Source organism: Rhinoraja longicauda, chromosome 13, assembly GCF_053455715.1.
Source record: "Rhinoraja longicauda isolate Sanriku21f chromosome 13, sRhiLon1.1, whole genome shotgun sequence".
Classification (NCBI taxonomy): domain Eukaryota; kingdom Metazoa; phylum Chordata; class Chondrichthyes; order Rajiformes; family Arhynchobatidae; genus Rhinoraja; species Rhinoraja longicauda.
This window is the reverse complement of record NC_135965.1, coordinates 21,258,278-21,275,356: the sequence shown is the minus strand read 5'-3', so window position 1 is coordinate 21,275,356 and position 17,079 is coordinate 21,258,278. Positions and strand designations below refer to the sequence as shown.

Below are 17,079 nucleotides of genomic sequence, written 5' to 3'. Positions count from 1 at the left end.
GTGTCCTGGGATGCAGACCATCAGGCCCTGGGGATTTATCAGCCTTCAATCCCATCAGTCTACCCAATACTATTTGCCGCCTAATGCAAATTTCTTTCAGTTCCTCTGTTTCCCTCGATCCTTTGTCCTCTATTACATCTGGGAGATTGTTTGTGTCTTCCTTAGTGAACAGATCTGAAGTACCTGTTAACTCTTCTGTCATTTCCTTGTTATCCATAATAATTTCACCCGTTTCTGCCTTCAAGGGACCCACATTTGTCTTTGCTAATCTTTTTCTCTTAACATACCTAAAGAAGCTTTTACTGTCCTTCTTTATATTCTTCGCCAGCTTCCCCTCGTACTTCATCTTTTCAGTCCATATTGCCCGTTTTGTTACCTTCTGTTGTCCTTTGAAAGTTACCCAATCCTCTGGCTTCCTGCTACTCTTTGCTATGTTATACATCTTTTCTTTCAGTTTTATACCATCCCTAACTTCCCTTGTCAGCTACGGTTGCCACTTATTCCCCATAGAATCTTTCTTCCTCTTTGAAATGAAATGATCCTATATCTTCTGGATTATGTTCAGAAATTCCTGCCATTCCTGTTCCACCATCATTTCTGCTAGGATCCTTTTCCAGTCAACACGTAGTTTCTAGTCAGTACTTTGTAATAGTACAAAGCGAATTTACAGAAAACACTGCTTTAAGTGTCGAATAGGTCAGGAGGACACATTATTGGCAACAATGCTGAATACAAGATTCAACTGACAGCTCCTCTCTCATGCGTTCATAGTCCCCTTTGTTCAACCGCAACACTGACACTTCCGATTTAACCTTCTCCCTCTCAAATTGCAGATTAAAACTTATCATATTATGGTCACAACCACCAATTGGTTCCTTTGCTTGAGTTCCCTTATTAAATCTGGTTCATTGGACAACACTAAATCCAGAAATTGCCTTCTCTCTGGTAGGGTCCAGTACACGCTGCTCTAACAATCCATCTCGGAGGCACTCTACAAACTCCCTTTCTTGGGATCCAGAACCAACCTGATTTTCCCAGTCTACCTGCATATTGAAATCCCCCATAACCACAGTGGCATTACCTTTGTTACATGCCAGTTTTAACTCCTGCTGTAACTTACACCCTATATCTAGGCTACTGTTTGGGGGCCTGTAGATAACTCCCATTAGTGTCTTCTTACCTTTACAATTCCTCAACTCTATCCACAGTGACTACATCGTCAATCCCTATGTCACCCCTTGTAAGGGACTGAATTTCATCGCTCACCAACAGAGCTACTCCACCTCCTCTGCCCACCTGCCTGTCCTTTCTATAGGACGTATAACCCTGAATATTCAGTTCCCAGTCCCGATCCTCCTGCAGCCACGTCTCTGTAATCCCCAAAATGTCATATCTACCAATCTCCAACTGAGCCTCAAGCTCATCCACTTTACTTCTTACACTTTGCGCATTCATATATAATACTTTAAATCCGTTGCTCATCTCACCTTTCACATCGATTCCTGTTACATTTGGCCATTCTCTCCTATCCCTTCATGAGCTTTCTGTCCCGTTAATTCTGGTGTCTTCCTTAACTTTTCCTATACTCTCTTTCCCTTTAACTCCATCCTTGTCTATTTCATTTTGGGGGCTGAGGAGTCCTGATAGAAGTATATTCTAATTTAAATCTTTGTCGGCTCTGATTTTTACACTAGTCTCTATTTTATTTTAACGGTGAGTTGCAAGTACTGTTGTTTTTTGAACTGCTTTTATGAAATCTTGAACATCCAACGGAAATTTACTCTTTATTTAATATGTTATTCTAAATAGTAAATTCTGTGGTTTTATTTTATATGTCCCTTTGAAATAGCATCCTTGATGCATATGCCTAGGGTAATTGTGTAGAGGATGTTTCCCCTCGTGGTCGAGTTTAGAACGCTGGAGTTTAGAACAATGAAGCGAGACATTGAAATTTACCGAATAGTGAAAGGCCTGGATAGAGTGGATGTGGAGAGGATGTTTCCAATAGTGGGGGAGCCCAGGATGAGAGGGCACAGTCTCAGAATAAAAGGACGTAGAAAGATGAGAAGGAATTTATTTATCCAGAGGGTGGTGAATCTGTGGAATTCATTGCCACAGACGGCTGTAGAAGCCAAGTCATTGGGTATTTTTAAGGCGAAGATTGATAGGTTCTTGATTAGTAAGGGCGTCAGATGGAAAAATAAATCAACCATGATCGAATGGCGGAGGAGACTTGATGGGCTTTTGTCTTATGATCTTATGATCTATGTGCATAAGGCCATCGTCAAAGAAAGATCTAATATTAATGTTCACATTTCTTTGTCTCCTGAATAGGTTACCGAGCGTCAGCGTCTTCCATTACAGATCAAGAACATATCAAATCTGAACGTGTCAGCTATAGAAATAAAGAGAGAATTTCCAAGGATCGAAATAGCAATTCATCAAGGATTGATAAAGAGACTCGTAATTCTTCTCAGCACATTGGAATGAGCACAGAAGAGAATGAGAAAGTAGTGGAACAAATCATGAAAACGTACTGTAAACAGCAGGAGAAATTGAACACCACAATTCACCAGAAGAAGCATTTGCAAATGGTAAATATGTGAAATGGGTTAAACTTCAACATTTCAACTGAACAAACATTAGAGAGCATTAGAGAGCATTAGCGATAAGGACGGTTAGACAAACTTGGATTGCTTTCTTTATAGCTTCGGGGGCTGTGAGGAGTCCTGATAGAAGTATATAAAATTATGAAAGGCAAAAAATAGGATAGACAGTCAGAATCTTTTTCCCTGGTGGATATATCAAAGACGAGAGGGCATAGCTTTAAGGTGAAAGAAGGAAAGTTTAAAGGAGAAGTGCGAGACATGTTTTTTTTTAACATGGAGTGATAGGTGCTCGAGTGTGCTACCAGCGGTGGTGGTGGAAGTAGGTATGATAGTGGTGTTTTTAGGGGCATTTAGATTGGCACATGAATATGCTGGAAATTGAGAGATATGGATAATGTGCAGGAAGGAATTAGTTTAATTTGGCATCATGTTTGACACTGATATCATGGGCTGTATTGTTCTATGGTATAGCTACAGATTAAACATAAAAGAACATGAAAAAGGCATCAACAGTGGTGTGCAGGCAGATTTTTGCCTATTCAACCAGGTGCAAACAAAATTCCTTGTTCGCAGAGAGCTCTCAGAGTAAACGGTATTCATACAGTAATCAGAGGTTCAATAATAAATACAACAAACTGCAAAATAGCAAGATGGTGCAATGATAGTAGTGCAACCTGAATTAGTGTTAAAAAAAGTACTAAAGCACAATCATGGAATAACCAAATGAGGTAGAGTTAAGAGTACATGGCCGCACCTCCGGGAAGGGGGTGGGAAAGAGATGATTGAGTGTAGTGGGGAAGAAGCAGTTCTTAAGTTTGGACATCTGAACTGTTAAGCTCCTATATCTCTTCCCAAAAAATAGAGGTGAGAAAACGGAATGGGCATGACCAGCATCCTTAATGGAAAGCATCAGCTTTGCTGATGCTTTTAAAAGGACAAATGGAAAGAAATGATGAGCCTGTAGTAGATTGGGTTATGTTCATCACTGTTTGCAGCTTGAGGCAGTCAAGAGAAAGGTAGTTGCTGCAATTAGGTTGAGATGCCCTGAGTTAGTATACTTTCTATAGCCTATCAATTGCAGTTTGAGCGAATCCTTGGCAAATCTTCTCAGATGACTAAGAAAGTGGGGCGGCACAGTGGAGCCACCGTAGCGCTGCTGCCTTGAAGCGCCAGAGACCTGGATTCAATCCTGACCTCAGGTGCTGTCTATATGGAGTTTGTACATTCTCCCTGTGACCGTGTGGATTCTTTCTAGATTTCTCCCACATCCCAAAGACGTGTGGGTGTGTAGGTTAATTGGCTTCTGTTAATTGCCCCTAGTGTGTAGGATGTGAAACTGAGATAACATCGAACTAGTGTATGGATGATCGCTGGTCGGCGTGGACTTACTAGGCTGAAGGGCCTGTTTCCATGCTGTATCTATACACTAATCTAAAATAAATACACTGGTGCACTTTCCTGATCATTGCATTAATGTGATGGGACCGGATTAGGTTGTTGGTGATATGGATGCCTGGGAACTTGAGGCTGTCAAGCATTTCTACAGCAGCTCTGTTGATGAGGACACGGTTGCATTAACAACCGCCGCCCCCCCCTCTCCCCCGCTCCTCTCTTAGGTCGAGAACCAACACTTCCATCTTGCTAACGTTAAGGGCAAGGTTGTCTGACACCGTTGATATTCGTACTGGTTTATTCTAGTTATGTGTACCGAAGTGGATAACTTTACATTTTCCCATAATAAAGTCAATGTGCCATGTTCCCATCTACTCACTAGATTGTCCATGTACCTTTGGAGCCTCTTTACATCCTGCGCCCTTCTCACAATCCCACCATATCTTCAGCAATCTTGGAAATATGGCATTTACCCCTTAAAGCTATTGATGGAGTTTGTGAATAACTGGCATCCAAACATCAATCCTCGAGGTACCCGATGAGGAGCAAATGGAAAGGCCATGCAGTGTTGGTGTTCAAAGTAACTGGCGATTTATTAAAACTGGTGCATACCAAGAGAGCAGTCAAAGCTGATCTCCTGAGCGCAACGTTGGTACAGGTTTTACATTCTCAGTTGACAAGATTACGCAAAAACTTGAATAACAGTAAAAGTAGGTCTTGATTACAGAATGGAGGTTACAGAAAGATGAGGTCATTAGGTAACAAACTAGGTCTTGATTACACAATAAAATGATTATCCACAAGTCTAACAGTGGATCAATTTTTTTCTGTTACGATTGTTGCACGCTATAACATAATCAGTGAAGTTCCTGAGACTTGGGTGTCGTCACTGCTGCAATCCAAGTCTACTTTAAGGTTTTGTCTGCGGTTCACTGTCACCACATTAGCACATCCACATCACTATTTACTAGTTATTAGCCCTCACTATTTTAGCCCCACTAGCAACAACCTAAGCAAGATCTATCTATCCCCACTCTTAGCTTGTCATTCAATGACCATTTATCAATCCATAATCATAATCATTATATATTACTCCCCCCCCCCCCTAATCAATCATGATTTACCTTTCTTACATCCATCTATTGATTTGTTTTTTGAGAATCATTTAATCCAGAGCTGTGCTCATAAACCTGTTGTGTGTTGGAGGTACAGTGTGATGTGGAATTCTTGATTGCAAGGAACGGGAAGAAAAGAGAGAATAAATGAGGTCCGTCGGGTATGTTGTGGATGAAGGTTGTTGGTGTTTACGAGCAAAACTGAAAGACAAGCTAGATGCAGGAAGCCCAGTGGGGCAGGAGTGGAGCTGCTGTCCCGCAGTTCCAGATAACGGGGCTCAATCCTAACTTCTGGGGCTGACTCCCTGTGATCGCATGGGTTTGGTCTGAGCCCTCAGGTCCCTTGCACAGAACAAAGGCCATTTAGAACAGCACAATGGCACAGCTGGTAGAGTTGCTGCCTCACAGTGTTGGAGACCTGGCTTCCATCCTGACCTCCGGTGCTGACTGGAGTTTGCACGTTCTCCCTGTGACCGCGTGGGTTTCCTCCCACATCCCAAAGACATGTGTGAGTGTAGGTTTAATTGACTGTAAATTGGTGTATAGTGTATAAGAAGTGGATGAGAAAGTGGGATAACATAGAACAAGTGTGATCGATGGTCGGTATGGACATGGAGGGCCAAAGGAGCTGTTGCCATGCATTATCTCTGAACTATGGACCGGCAGAATTTGAGGAAAGTTGTATGTTGAGACATTAAAATGGGATTAGTGTCGGACGTGTGCAAATGCCTGCTTGAGGGTCGGTTCAGATATGGTGGGTTGAAGAGCATGTGTCAGTGCTGAGAGAATAAGTCAAGCATAAACATAGACTATTTTACTGTTAATATCAAAAGATAAACTTGCCTTTACTCTTTGCACTTATCAATGTGACTAGGGGCGTGGCAAAATTTATAGGTTCTCTTCTTATAACTTAATGACCAGTTCCAGTGTTACAATATTTCACCAAAGACAAGGAAATGGCAGGAACTTGTCAAAAGTACAGAGGTGTGTACATGAAAGTGTTGGTTTTGGGTGAGTGTTAGTTCTCTTATTTTTGAGTCAGAAACGTATGAGCTCAAGTCCCAACAGCAGCTTGATCACAAAAATATACCGCACCGCTGAGATTCCATCATTCAGATGAGATGTCAAGGATTATTTGCAGCTTTTGATGATGTAAAACATTATTTTGAATTAGAGCAGAGGAATTATCGCCCTGTCCTGGCTAATCCTTGATAATTTATGTATGCGCCTACATAAACATATGGTGCCCAATCCAGACGACTCTCTGCGTGCTGGTCCCAAAAGTAGATCTGCAATCATTCCTTACGATTCACCCACTCTTTCAAACCTCAACTCCAACAGCAGCATTTCTTACTCTAACTATGCTCTTCTTAATCTATTCCCTTTATCCTGTATCTGTACAATGTGAACAGATGGATTGTAATCATTTATAGTCTTTCCGCTGACTGGATAGCATGCAACAATAAAGCTTTTCACTGTACCTCAGTACATGTGACAATAAACTAAACTAATCCATCACTGTCTTTTTTTGTTTTTTGTCTATTGTCATCGTTTAATGTACGTTTTGTTCTATTTTTAACTCTGTGTATGTGGGGGGGTGGTGGGGGGGTTGGGGGAAACCTTTTTTTCTAATCTCTTCCTCAACGGAGATGCGACCTTTACCGTGTCGTATCTCCGTTCGCGCTACGGCCTAACATCGTGGAGTCGGCGGCCTCCAGCTGGGATCGACCTTGAAGACTCCGGTCGCAGGGCCTGGACTTACCATCTCGGAGGACAATTGATCCTACGATGTGTTTAAATCCCACTGTGGCACCTGGGTAATTTAACTTTAAATAACTAAATAGGCATTTTTATAAATAAAAAAAGTGGTAGGAGTAATCGTGAAATTGTTGAAATTGAACAGGTCCACTAATGTTGACATAAGGAACTGAAGATGCTGATTTACAACAAAAAAAAAAGACACAAAGAGCTGGAGTAAGTTAGCGGGTCAGGCAGCATACTGGAGAACATGGATATGTGATGATTCTGAATGAGACCTTTAGAACATAGAACAGTACATTACAGCAACGGGCCCTTCGGCTCACATTGTATGTGTATGTGTATGTGTGGTGGGGGTGTGTGGTGGGGGTGTGGGGTGGGGTGGGGGGGTGGGGCGGGGGGAAACCTTTATTTTATTAGGTCTCTTCCCCGGGGCGCGGCTCGGCTGCGGGCCTTAACATTGCCGGCGCAGCTCGGCTGCGGGACGTTTCAGTGCCCGGTGCGGCTCGGCTGCGGGCCTTAACATTGCCGGCGCAGCTCGGCTGCGGGACGTTTCAGTGCCCGGTGCGGCTCGGCTGCGGGCCTTAACATTGCCGGCGCAGCTCGGCTGCGGGACGTTTCAGTGCCCGGTGCGGCTCGGCCGCTGGACTTAACATCGCCCGGTGCGGCCGCGGGACGTTTCAGTGCCCGGTGCGGCTCGGCCGCGGGACGTTTCAGTGCCCGGTGCGGCTTGGCCGCTGGACTTAACATCGCCCGGTGTGGCCGCGGGACGTTTCAGTGCCCGGTGTGGCCGCGGGACGTTTCAGTGCCCGGTGCGGCTTGGCCGCGGGACGTTTCAGTGCCCGGTGTGGCCACGGGACGTTTCAGTGCCCGGTGCGGCTCGGCCGCGGGACGTTTCAGTGCCCGGTGCGGCTTGGCCGCTGGACTTAACATCGCCCGGTGTGGCCGCGGGACGTTTCAGTGCCCGGTGCGGCTTGGCCGCTGGACTTAACATCGTCAGCGCTGTTCGGCCGCGGGACGTTTCAGTGCCCGGTGCGGCTCGGCCGTTGGACTTAACATCGCCCGGTGTGGCCGCGGGACGTTTCGGTGCCCGGGGCGGCTCGGCCGGGGGGCCTTCCATCCCCTTGCGGGGGCTGTGCGTGTCGTTTGCCTCGGTAGGGGTCGAGCTGCCTGTCCGTGGGTGCGGGGGGAAGAGAGGGGAAGTTTTGTTGCCTCCATCACAGTGAGGGGGTGTTTGGAGTCACTGTGATGGATGTTTGTGTTGGGGTCGGGTGTCCTGTGTTCTTTTCTTTTTTGCTGTATTTTGTGTGACTGCTGAAATTTCGCTCGGTGTTGTGCCGAGTGACAATAAAGTGTTGTTATGTTATGTTATATATACATTGTGTATGCTGAACGTGATAACATTAAACTGATCTCATCTGCCTGTACAGGTGATCTCATCTGCCACCCCCGATTACCTATTGTACAGAAATAGTCTACTGAGCCTGCATGCAAGAGGAACCATGTTTGCCGCCATATCTATTCCATGTGCCTATCTTCAGACTTCTCAGACTTCAGTCTGAAGTAGGGTCCCAACCCAAAACATCGCCTATCCATGTTCTCTAGAGATGATGCCTACCTGCTGAGTTACTCCAGGTTCACTAATGTTGGCAGACTCAGAGACAGGAATATCCTGTGATTGATTTTTTAAAAAAGTCACATGAAGGAAAACCCAGCCTGTGTTACTAAGCCCATCGCTACCGTGATTTAAGTCTAGCTTTCTTTTCTGCTCAGGAAGTGGAGTTATTGCAAGTCACAAAGAGGATGAAACTCAAAGAATTGACTGAGGAGAAGTTTGAGCTGCAGCAAGAGCTGGATTCTCTGCAATCTGCCCATGCCCAGAGAATGAGTGCAGTTCACGATGAACAGGCAGACGTAGAGTGGCGGCTGGAGCAGCTGGATCAAGCCTGTTTGTGTGACCGTACAACAGAAAAGAGCCAAGAGGCAGAGTACACTGCACAGGTATATTTGTTGCCCACAGTAGAAATAAAGAAAATGGGGCATATTAATCCTCAGATTATTATAGACTTTCACAACTAAATATGATAATGATGTAGCATATTGTATAAGGGGGGGGGGGGGGGGGGCTTTCTGAATTTCTAATAATAAATATGTCTATTTGCAGTCTGAATTCTCAATCTAAGATATATTTAGGACATTAGGTATTTGTAAAGCGAAGATTGAGAGTATCTTGTTTAGTAAAGGTGTTAAAGGTTACAGGGAAGGCAGGAGGATCAGGGTTGAGAGGGAAAAATAGGTCAACCATGATCAAATGAGGCAGTAGACTCGACGGGTCGAATGGCCTAATTCTGCCCCTATGTCTTATGGTCTAATTTTCTGGTATAATATTTGAAGACTCCATTATGTGAGGGAATAGGTTCAGTTTTCATTAGAATGTTTATTTAGCGTGACTCACTGCCACTGATTCCTTTAAGTCTTAAGTGAGAAGGATTTTGATATTAATGTATTAAGTGATTAATGTGCTGGTAGGCATTAGCAACAGTAACAACAGCTATGAAACAAAGAGAAAATAGTGCCTGGCAAAGTACCAATAGAAACATTTTGTTGGAATTATGGAAGGAGAGCAACTAAAGGAGGGATGGTGAATTTAACAAGACGTTCATCATCTTAAAAGTAGCAAAATGACCCGTGTTGCTTCACAGGATCTTGTTTAGATAAGTTTTATTCTCGTACAGTGAAAAACTTTTGTTGCGTGCAACCAGTCTGCGGAAAGACAATGCATGATTACAATGAGGCATCCACAGTGTACAGATACATGATACAGGGAATAAAGTGACTAACGTTTAGTGCAAGATAAAGTCCAGTAAAGTTTGATTAAAGATAGTTTGAGGGTCTCCAATGAGGTAGATAATTGCTCGGGACTGCTCTCTAGTTGTTGGTAGGATGGTTGAGCTGCCTGATTACAGCTGGGTAGAAACAGTCCTTGAAACTGGAGATGTGTGTTTTCGCACTTCTGTACCCCTTTGCCTGATGAGAGCGGGGAGAAGGGGTGGCCGGTGTGCGCCTTGTCCTTGATTATGCTGGTGGCCTTGCCGAGGTAACGGGTGTAGATAGAGTCAATGGAAGAGAGTTTAGTTTGTGTGAATTAACACCAAGAAAGATAAGGAGCTATTCGGATAGATGATAAAATGCTTAGGTTTTAAGCATTGTAAAGAAGAGAAGCAGAGTGATTTGGAGGCACACGGAACTGCAGATATTAGAATCTTGAGCAAAATACAAGGTGCTGGAGTGACTCAGTGGGTCAGCCAGCATCATTAGTGAGGGAAGATCAATTGATGATATTGCATGGCCCACTGAGCTCCTCCAGCATTTTGTGAGGTTTAGTGGGAAAATTCCAGGGGTTGGACCTCCGGTAGTGAAAGTTTGCACTCAGATGTTGGATGATTAACTGGAGATGATGTTGAGGACAGAACTATTCAATTGCATATATCTCAGAATTGTAAGATTAGAGATATGGGGAGGAAGTGGGAATGGTGGGTCGTAGATGGTGAGATTTGAATTGTCTCAACAGGACTTGAAGGTTAGTGTCCATGAATCGGTGGAGGAAATCAGCAATGGAAGCATATGGTTGTGACGTGTGATATTAGTAGTGCAGGTAGTTCTGCTGTACACAGTTCTAAGAAATGTCATGTCACAGAAAATCATATTATAAACACAATTGTGTCAATGGGAGAAAGGGGGTAAGGGCTCGAGATTTCCAGATTTGTAATAAGAAAGTTATGAGGGTCTTTTCAATAGCAATAAGTATATCATATTACTGCAAACTAAAAATACTAAAGGCTCTATGGTACATTGTTTGATAGATTATCGTTCACAATTCTACATAGCCATTGCTTGTCAATTCCAGTGGTCACATGCCGTTAAAGTAGCAGCTGTGTCTTAAGAGACAGTGGTGTCTGATTACTGTGGGGACGTTGCATGGAAACAGGTTTCTTGTCCTCTACACTGCTTAAATCCATGGCAGCTTTTTTTCTGGTTGTTAATTTTCAAACTAACTTTTAAGTGGTGCTCCCGATCAAAATTGCGTTATGATTTGGCCTGCCTAATGCAAATAATGCTCGTTAATCTATCACCCGCGTTCAATTTGTGTTATGTTGACGCATTATAGTTGAACTATCTGTAACTTTAAAGCAGAGCCCTCGGTAGAGCAAAGCTGCAAAGTGTCTAGGTGCAAAAGGTGGCCAGATAATAGGCCGACAGTGAAACATTGGTGTTAAAGTGGGACTTGCTTAGCACTGAGCCTCGCCATTGCAGATGATGTTCACACAGTCTGAACATGGAAGGCTATTGATGAATGAGCGATCAAAAGAAAGGACAGAACTATCAATTGCATATTAGGACAAAGGAGGAGCCTTTCAGCGCATTGTATCTATACCAGCTCTCAGCATAGCAATCCCTTCAAACCAATCGCTCTCTTATTTCCGTGTAACCACTCCTCTCTCTCACACGACCCAAGAAACCCTGATGATAGTTCTACCTACACAATTTTGGGAAGTGGGACGTAACGAGGGCATCCAGGGAAATCCAAGCATTCACAGGAAGAACATGCAGGGTCTAGGCAGACGGAACTGGAGGTTGACATCTGACTCGGGTGGCTAAAGCCAGCAGACGACACTATTGAGACATTTTTATTTTATTTGTAAATCATTTCTGGCAAATCGATTTGACTGTGGCAGATTGGCTGTTTTTAAATGTCATATTCGGAAAAGGGGATCATTAGATGGGCCATCATTCTATCCATTTAGTTCCATGTTTGACACGGACATTGTGGGCCAAAGGCCCTGTTCCTGTGCTTGACTGTTCTATGACTGGATAGATGTAAAATGCCTGAGTAACTCAGCAGGTCAGGCAGCATCTCTGGAGAAAAAGGGGAGGTGACGTTTTGTGTCGGGACTCTTCTTCAGACTGAAGAAGCAACTGCAGCAACCTTGGTTTGAATCCAAGTCATGGCAGGCCACAGATTTATATTTCATGGGGCAGCACGGTGGTGCAGCAGTAGAGTTGCTGCCTTACAGCGTCAGAAATGCGGGTTCAATCCTGACTATGGGTGCTGTCTGTACAGAGTTTGTATGTTACCCTCTGTGACCACGTGGTCTGATGAAGGGTCTCGACCCAAAACGTCACCTGTTCCAGAGATGCTGCCTGACCCGCTGAGTTATTCCAGCAATTTTGTGTCTGTCTTAGCTATAAGGGGAGGTTGGACAGATGGATCGTTTTGTCTGGAACGTTGGAAGTTGTGAGGAGACCTGATAAAAGTATATAAAATTATGAATGCCAAAGAAAGGGTAGACAATCTGAACCTTTTATCGCAGGGTGGAAATGTTAAAGACTTGAGGTCATTGCTTTAAGGTGAGAGGGACAAAGTTTGAAGGCGATGGCAGGGCAACTTTTTTACATAGAGGCTGATGAGTGTCTGGGACGTGGATGGTGGTGGAGGCAGATAAGATGGCGGCATTTAAGAGGCTGTTAGATAATCATGTAGATATGCACGAAATAGAGGCGTATGCATTATATCTAGGCAAAGGATATTAGTTTAATATGGCATCATGTTTGGTGGACATCATGACGCTGAAGGGCCTGTTACTCCGCTGTGCTGTTTTGTGTGCTATGTATCATTCTCAGAAGTCATTTGAGTTATTGACATGGATCTTTGTTATGGAAACAGACCATTCGACCCAACTCGTACATGACGACCAAGGTGCCCCATCCAAACTAGTCTGATTTGCCAGCATTTGGTCCATATCCCTCCAAACCTTTCCTATCCATGTACCTGTTCTAGGGTGGCACTGTGGCTCAATGTTAGAATTGCTGCCTTACAGCATCAGAGACCTGGGTTTGATCCTGACCACAGGTGCTATCTCCACAGAATTTGTACATTCTCCCCTGTGACGTCACTGGTTTTCTCCAGGTGCTCCAGTTCTCTCCCACACTCCAAAGACGTAAAGATTTGTAGGTTATTTGGCTTTGGTGAGTTGTAAAATTGTCCCTAGTGCGTGCAAGGTAGTGTATGGGGTGATTGCTGGCAGTCCGGGCTGAAGGGCCTGTTTTCTCGCTGTATCTCTGAAGTCTAAAGGTTGTAGAAACTGTGTACTTAAGGTGGTTGGAAGTGCCTTAGCAAATGTGCTGAAGTCAAATAAAGCAAATGGTAGTCCATCTTTAACTTCAGTCTATTTTGTTCCCCCTACCTTCCCTCCCCATCTCCATTGTCATGCACAGTTAGCCGAATTGCGACAAAGGCTGGACCGAGCTGAGGCGGATCGCCGAGAACTTCAAGAGGAACTGAGGTGTGAGCGTGAAGCCCGAGAAAAACTGGAAGCCATGGTAAAGGAACTGAAGCTTCAGATCTTCGAAACCTCCAGAAATAAAGCTGGCACTGTGCTGAACTCTGTCGCGGATTGATGAGAACAATGTCTGCTCTGAGGCACCAGCAGTTTGAAGCAAAGTCATTTTATAGAATTGCTTTTGAGGAAGAGACTGGTGAATTAACGTCTTAAAGCCTATATTGGAAGAAATCTGTGCAACTGAATAATTGTTGTACTGGAGAGACTGGAGTTCATTGTAATTAATCCAGTTTGGAACAAAAATCTAGAAAGCAAAGTTTAAACAAATTGTTTTGTACATATATATATAATGCATAGGTAAAATATCGACATTATAAAATGACTAGGCATGGGAGATAAGTTATTTGATAACCGTTGGAAATTTATATGCATGTAGAGCCAGCCACGCATTAGAATCTGTTCTTGTGCTCTTTCCCATTGCCTTTATAAATGGCTTTTGTCAAAATCACCGATTGCATCTGGTCCCAATGCTTTGTTCGTTCCAGAATCCTGTTTACTACTTAGTTGCACAATATGCAGGAGACTTGTTTTGTAATTTTTCTTGAAGTTGTTCAGAAAACTTCAAATTTATTCTCTGGATTTGCATGTGCTCTTTATTGACGCCCCGACCCTTCTGTACCGATCGTTGTTCTATACAAGGAAAAGCCAAGGGATTTTGACTGTGGATGGTGTGGACGGATGAAATTTGCAAACAAAACCATTACAACGACCTTGGATTTCACTTCTTTTGATAAAAGACGGATGTCATCTCTAAATTATAACATCCCACTCTATGTACTCAGTAAATGTAAAAAATATAAACCGTACCAGGCATGGCTCTGGTTTTATGTAGTTTCCTCTTAAAATGGTTGTAAATGATCATTTAATATGAATTCTATTATTTCTTTTTGACAGTTTCTTATTGATTTCACCACCCTTTCACTGCTTCCCGAGGCACTGTTCTCTGAGGGAACTGTTTGTTTCCTTTGTGACTTTCTCAACCTTGGAATGAGTGCCAGCCGACTCAACGATTCACGCTTGTGTTTCTCCTGCAACCACAGCAGTTGGGCACTGCCCAGGAGTAGATCCTTGACCGGCTTACTGTTTGCCTCCCTGAAAGCTGAGGCAGGGAGGTCTAACCGTTGAAATTGGCCATTGCAGCAGCAGATTCGTACTGAAACTCTGGCCCACATAACGACAGGGAGCGTGATGTCTGTAACAAACCATTTCAATTGATTTTACAGCGCCTGAGGACAAATGTTTATTCATTTCTCTAAAATAATAAACGAAACTGGGAAAAAAACGAGTAACGAGACGTTTGGAAACCACATTACTCTATATTGGTGTCAACGCAGCTATTGAACCTTCTGGATTTTTGCTGCAGATACAACTGTATGCTTGAATATATTTAATACACACCTGGAAGAAGGGACTCTTATTGTGAACTTGCTTGAAGGAAAAGTTATTGATCTACTCATTACCTCTTTTCCACTGCTATGGCGACCCAAATTTAGCCTTACACCATTTGGATTCAGTACTGTGTGATGTTATCACATGCATGCTGGCAGGATAAATAACTACCCATTTTACTGTTGCAACTCCTGTTCAGAAATTGTAGTTGTAAAACTGAACCGCTTGCTGTCCCTTCCACAACAATCATGCGAGTTTGTCAGTATTCATTTTGACAGTGACCCAGCCTAACGACTGCTATTTGAATGAATCTCCTACTGTCTTGACCGTGATTTATGTTTTATTCCACGGTTTCTGTACTTTGTTCCAAAGCACATGATGGGATATGAACATTTATATTGCTTGGCAAAATGTTTATACATTATAGTTTAAGTGGTTTCTTTAACATTAAAAGAACGTGGCTTTTTATATACAAAAGATTCCTTTTGGTATAAATTTACCCAACATCGGTACTTAAAAGTGTAATGACAAGAAACTGCAGACACATGTTACTGCCAAAGAAAGATTCAAAGTGTTCGAGTAACAGTAGGGCGGCACAGTGGCACAGTAGTAGAGTTGCTGCCTCACAGCGCCAGAGACCCGGGTTTGATCCTGACTAAGGGCGCTGTCTGGGTGGTGTTTGTCTGTTCTCCCTTTGACCGCATGTGTTTTCTCTCCGGGTGATCCGGTTTCCTCCCATATGTCAAAGACATACAGGTTTGTAGGTTAATTGGCTTTTGTAAAATAGTCCCTAGAGATTAGGATAGTGTTAGTGTGCGGGGTGATCGTTGGTCAGTGTGACTCGGTGGGCCGAAGGGCCTGTTTCCACACTGTACCTGTGAAGTCGAAAGTAAAACTTGGTGGGGCAGAAACTGACAGTTTACATTATTTTGTAGTAAGATCGGGCAGGAAAGCAAAGCGATTAAAAGTATCATACCTGTTGTAGGATGTTTAGTCTAGAGATACAGCATGGAAACAGGTCTTTTGGCCCACTGGGCCCATCGCTGACCAACGATCACCTGTGCACTTGTTCTATCCGACACACTAGGGACAAATTCCAATTTACTGAAGCCAATTACCCTACAAGCCTGCACAACTTTGGAATGTGGGAGGAAACCCGAGCACCTGGAGAAGACCCACGGGGAGAACGTACAAACTCTGTTTAGGCAGCACCCATAGTCAGGATCGAACCTGGGTCTCGCGCTGTAAGGCTGCTACCCTACCCCTGTGCTGCCCTAATGGTTTTACAAAAGCCCAAATACAAACATTTTGAAGTCTTGTTTTTGCTGCGTGAAGCTAGATGAATGCATTTGTTACGAGGAAATGAGGGAACAGTGTAAATTACTATGGTAATAGATTTGGTTCCACGTACTTTGCTGATTTTTTTTCCAGTTCACTTGGGAGAAAAAAGTGTTAGAATTGAGATTAAAATCTTATGCAGTAGAAACAGAAAAAAAGGGTTACAGAACCTTTACACATTCCTTTTTGTTTGGAAGGGAAGCAAAAGGCAATTTGGACAGAAGTGTGATACCCCCACAGTTAAACTCTTTTCTGGCACATTACATTGTTATTGGTTTATTATTGTCATGTGTACGGTTATTATTGTCATGTGTACGGTTATTATTGTCATGTGCAAAACCTTGGTTTGTGTGCCATCCATTCAAACTACATCATGATAACATCAAGAAATGCAATAGCGAAAGAAACAGAGTGCAGAATATAGTGTTCTAGCTACAGAGAAACTGCAGGTTTAAAAAAGTACAAGGGTTGCAATGAGATCGGGAATTCATCCACAGTTTATGAAAAGGTCTTCAAGATTCTTTAATAGTGGTGAAGAAGCTATTCTTGAATCTGGTGGTAGGTGCCTTATAATTGTGTTTTCAGATCAATCAAGTGCCTTTTTTGAAAACCTGGGTGTGAATGGAATTATCAGTTTCACTTTAAGTTAGATTGAAAAATGCAGCATGGAAACAGGCCCTTTGGCCCACCAAGTCCACCCAACAGTTGATCAGCCATTCGCACTTTTTCTGTTATCCCACTTTCTCATCCACTCCCTACACACCCAGGGCAATTTACTGTGGTCAATTAACCCACAAACCTGCCCGTCTTTGGGATGTGGGAGGAAACCAGAACACCCGGAGGACGCCCATGTGGTAACAGTGCAAACGTCACGCAGACAGCACCCAAGGTCAAGATTGAACCCGGGTCTCTAGTGCTGTGAGGCAGTAACTCCACCATATGTGCCACAGGAAAAGGGCAGACGACTTCATTCCAATTACTTTGCAATGAAAAGTAAATTTGCAGCACCTTGGAAGAAGATGGTGCCTGGAATAGATAGTGGTAAAGAAGGCATATGGTATGTTTGCCTTCATTAGT

The 17,079-nt window shown here is 43.4% G+C and overlaps 1 protein-coding gene across 3 annotated transcripts in view; it reads left to right on the top strand.

The window, feature by feature from the left end:
* Nucleotides 1-15,378, top strand: part of LOC144599526 (ski-like protein) — a 62,073-nt gene extending 46,695 nt beyond the window's left edge. For all 3 annotated transcript variants that reach the window (XM_078410520.1, XM_078410519.1, XM_078410521.1), the window contains 3 exons: nucleotides 2,335-2,594; nucleotides 8,648-8,875; nucleotides 13,151-15,378. In XM_078410520.1, coding sequence (XP_078266646.1) covers nucleotides 2,335-2,594; nucleotides 8,648-8,875; nucleotides 13,151-13,333 — 671 coding nt within the window. In that variant the 3' untranslated portion in view covers nucleotides 13,334-15,378. The remainder of the gene's footprint in view (nucleotides 1-2,334; nucleotides 2,595-8,647; nucleotides 8,876-13,150) is intronic.
* The last annotated feature ends 1,701 nt before the right edge of the window (nucleotides 15,379-17,079 follow it).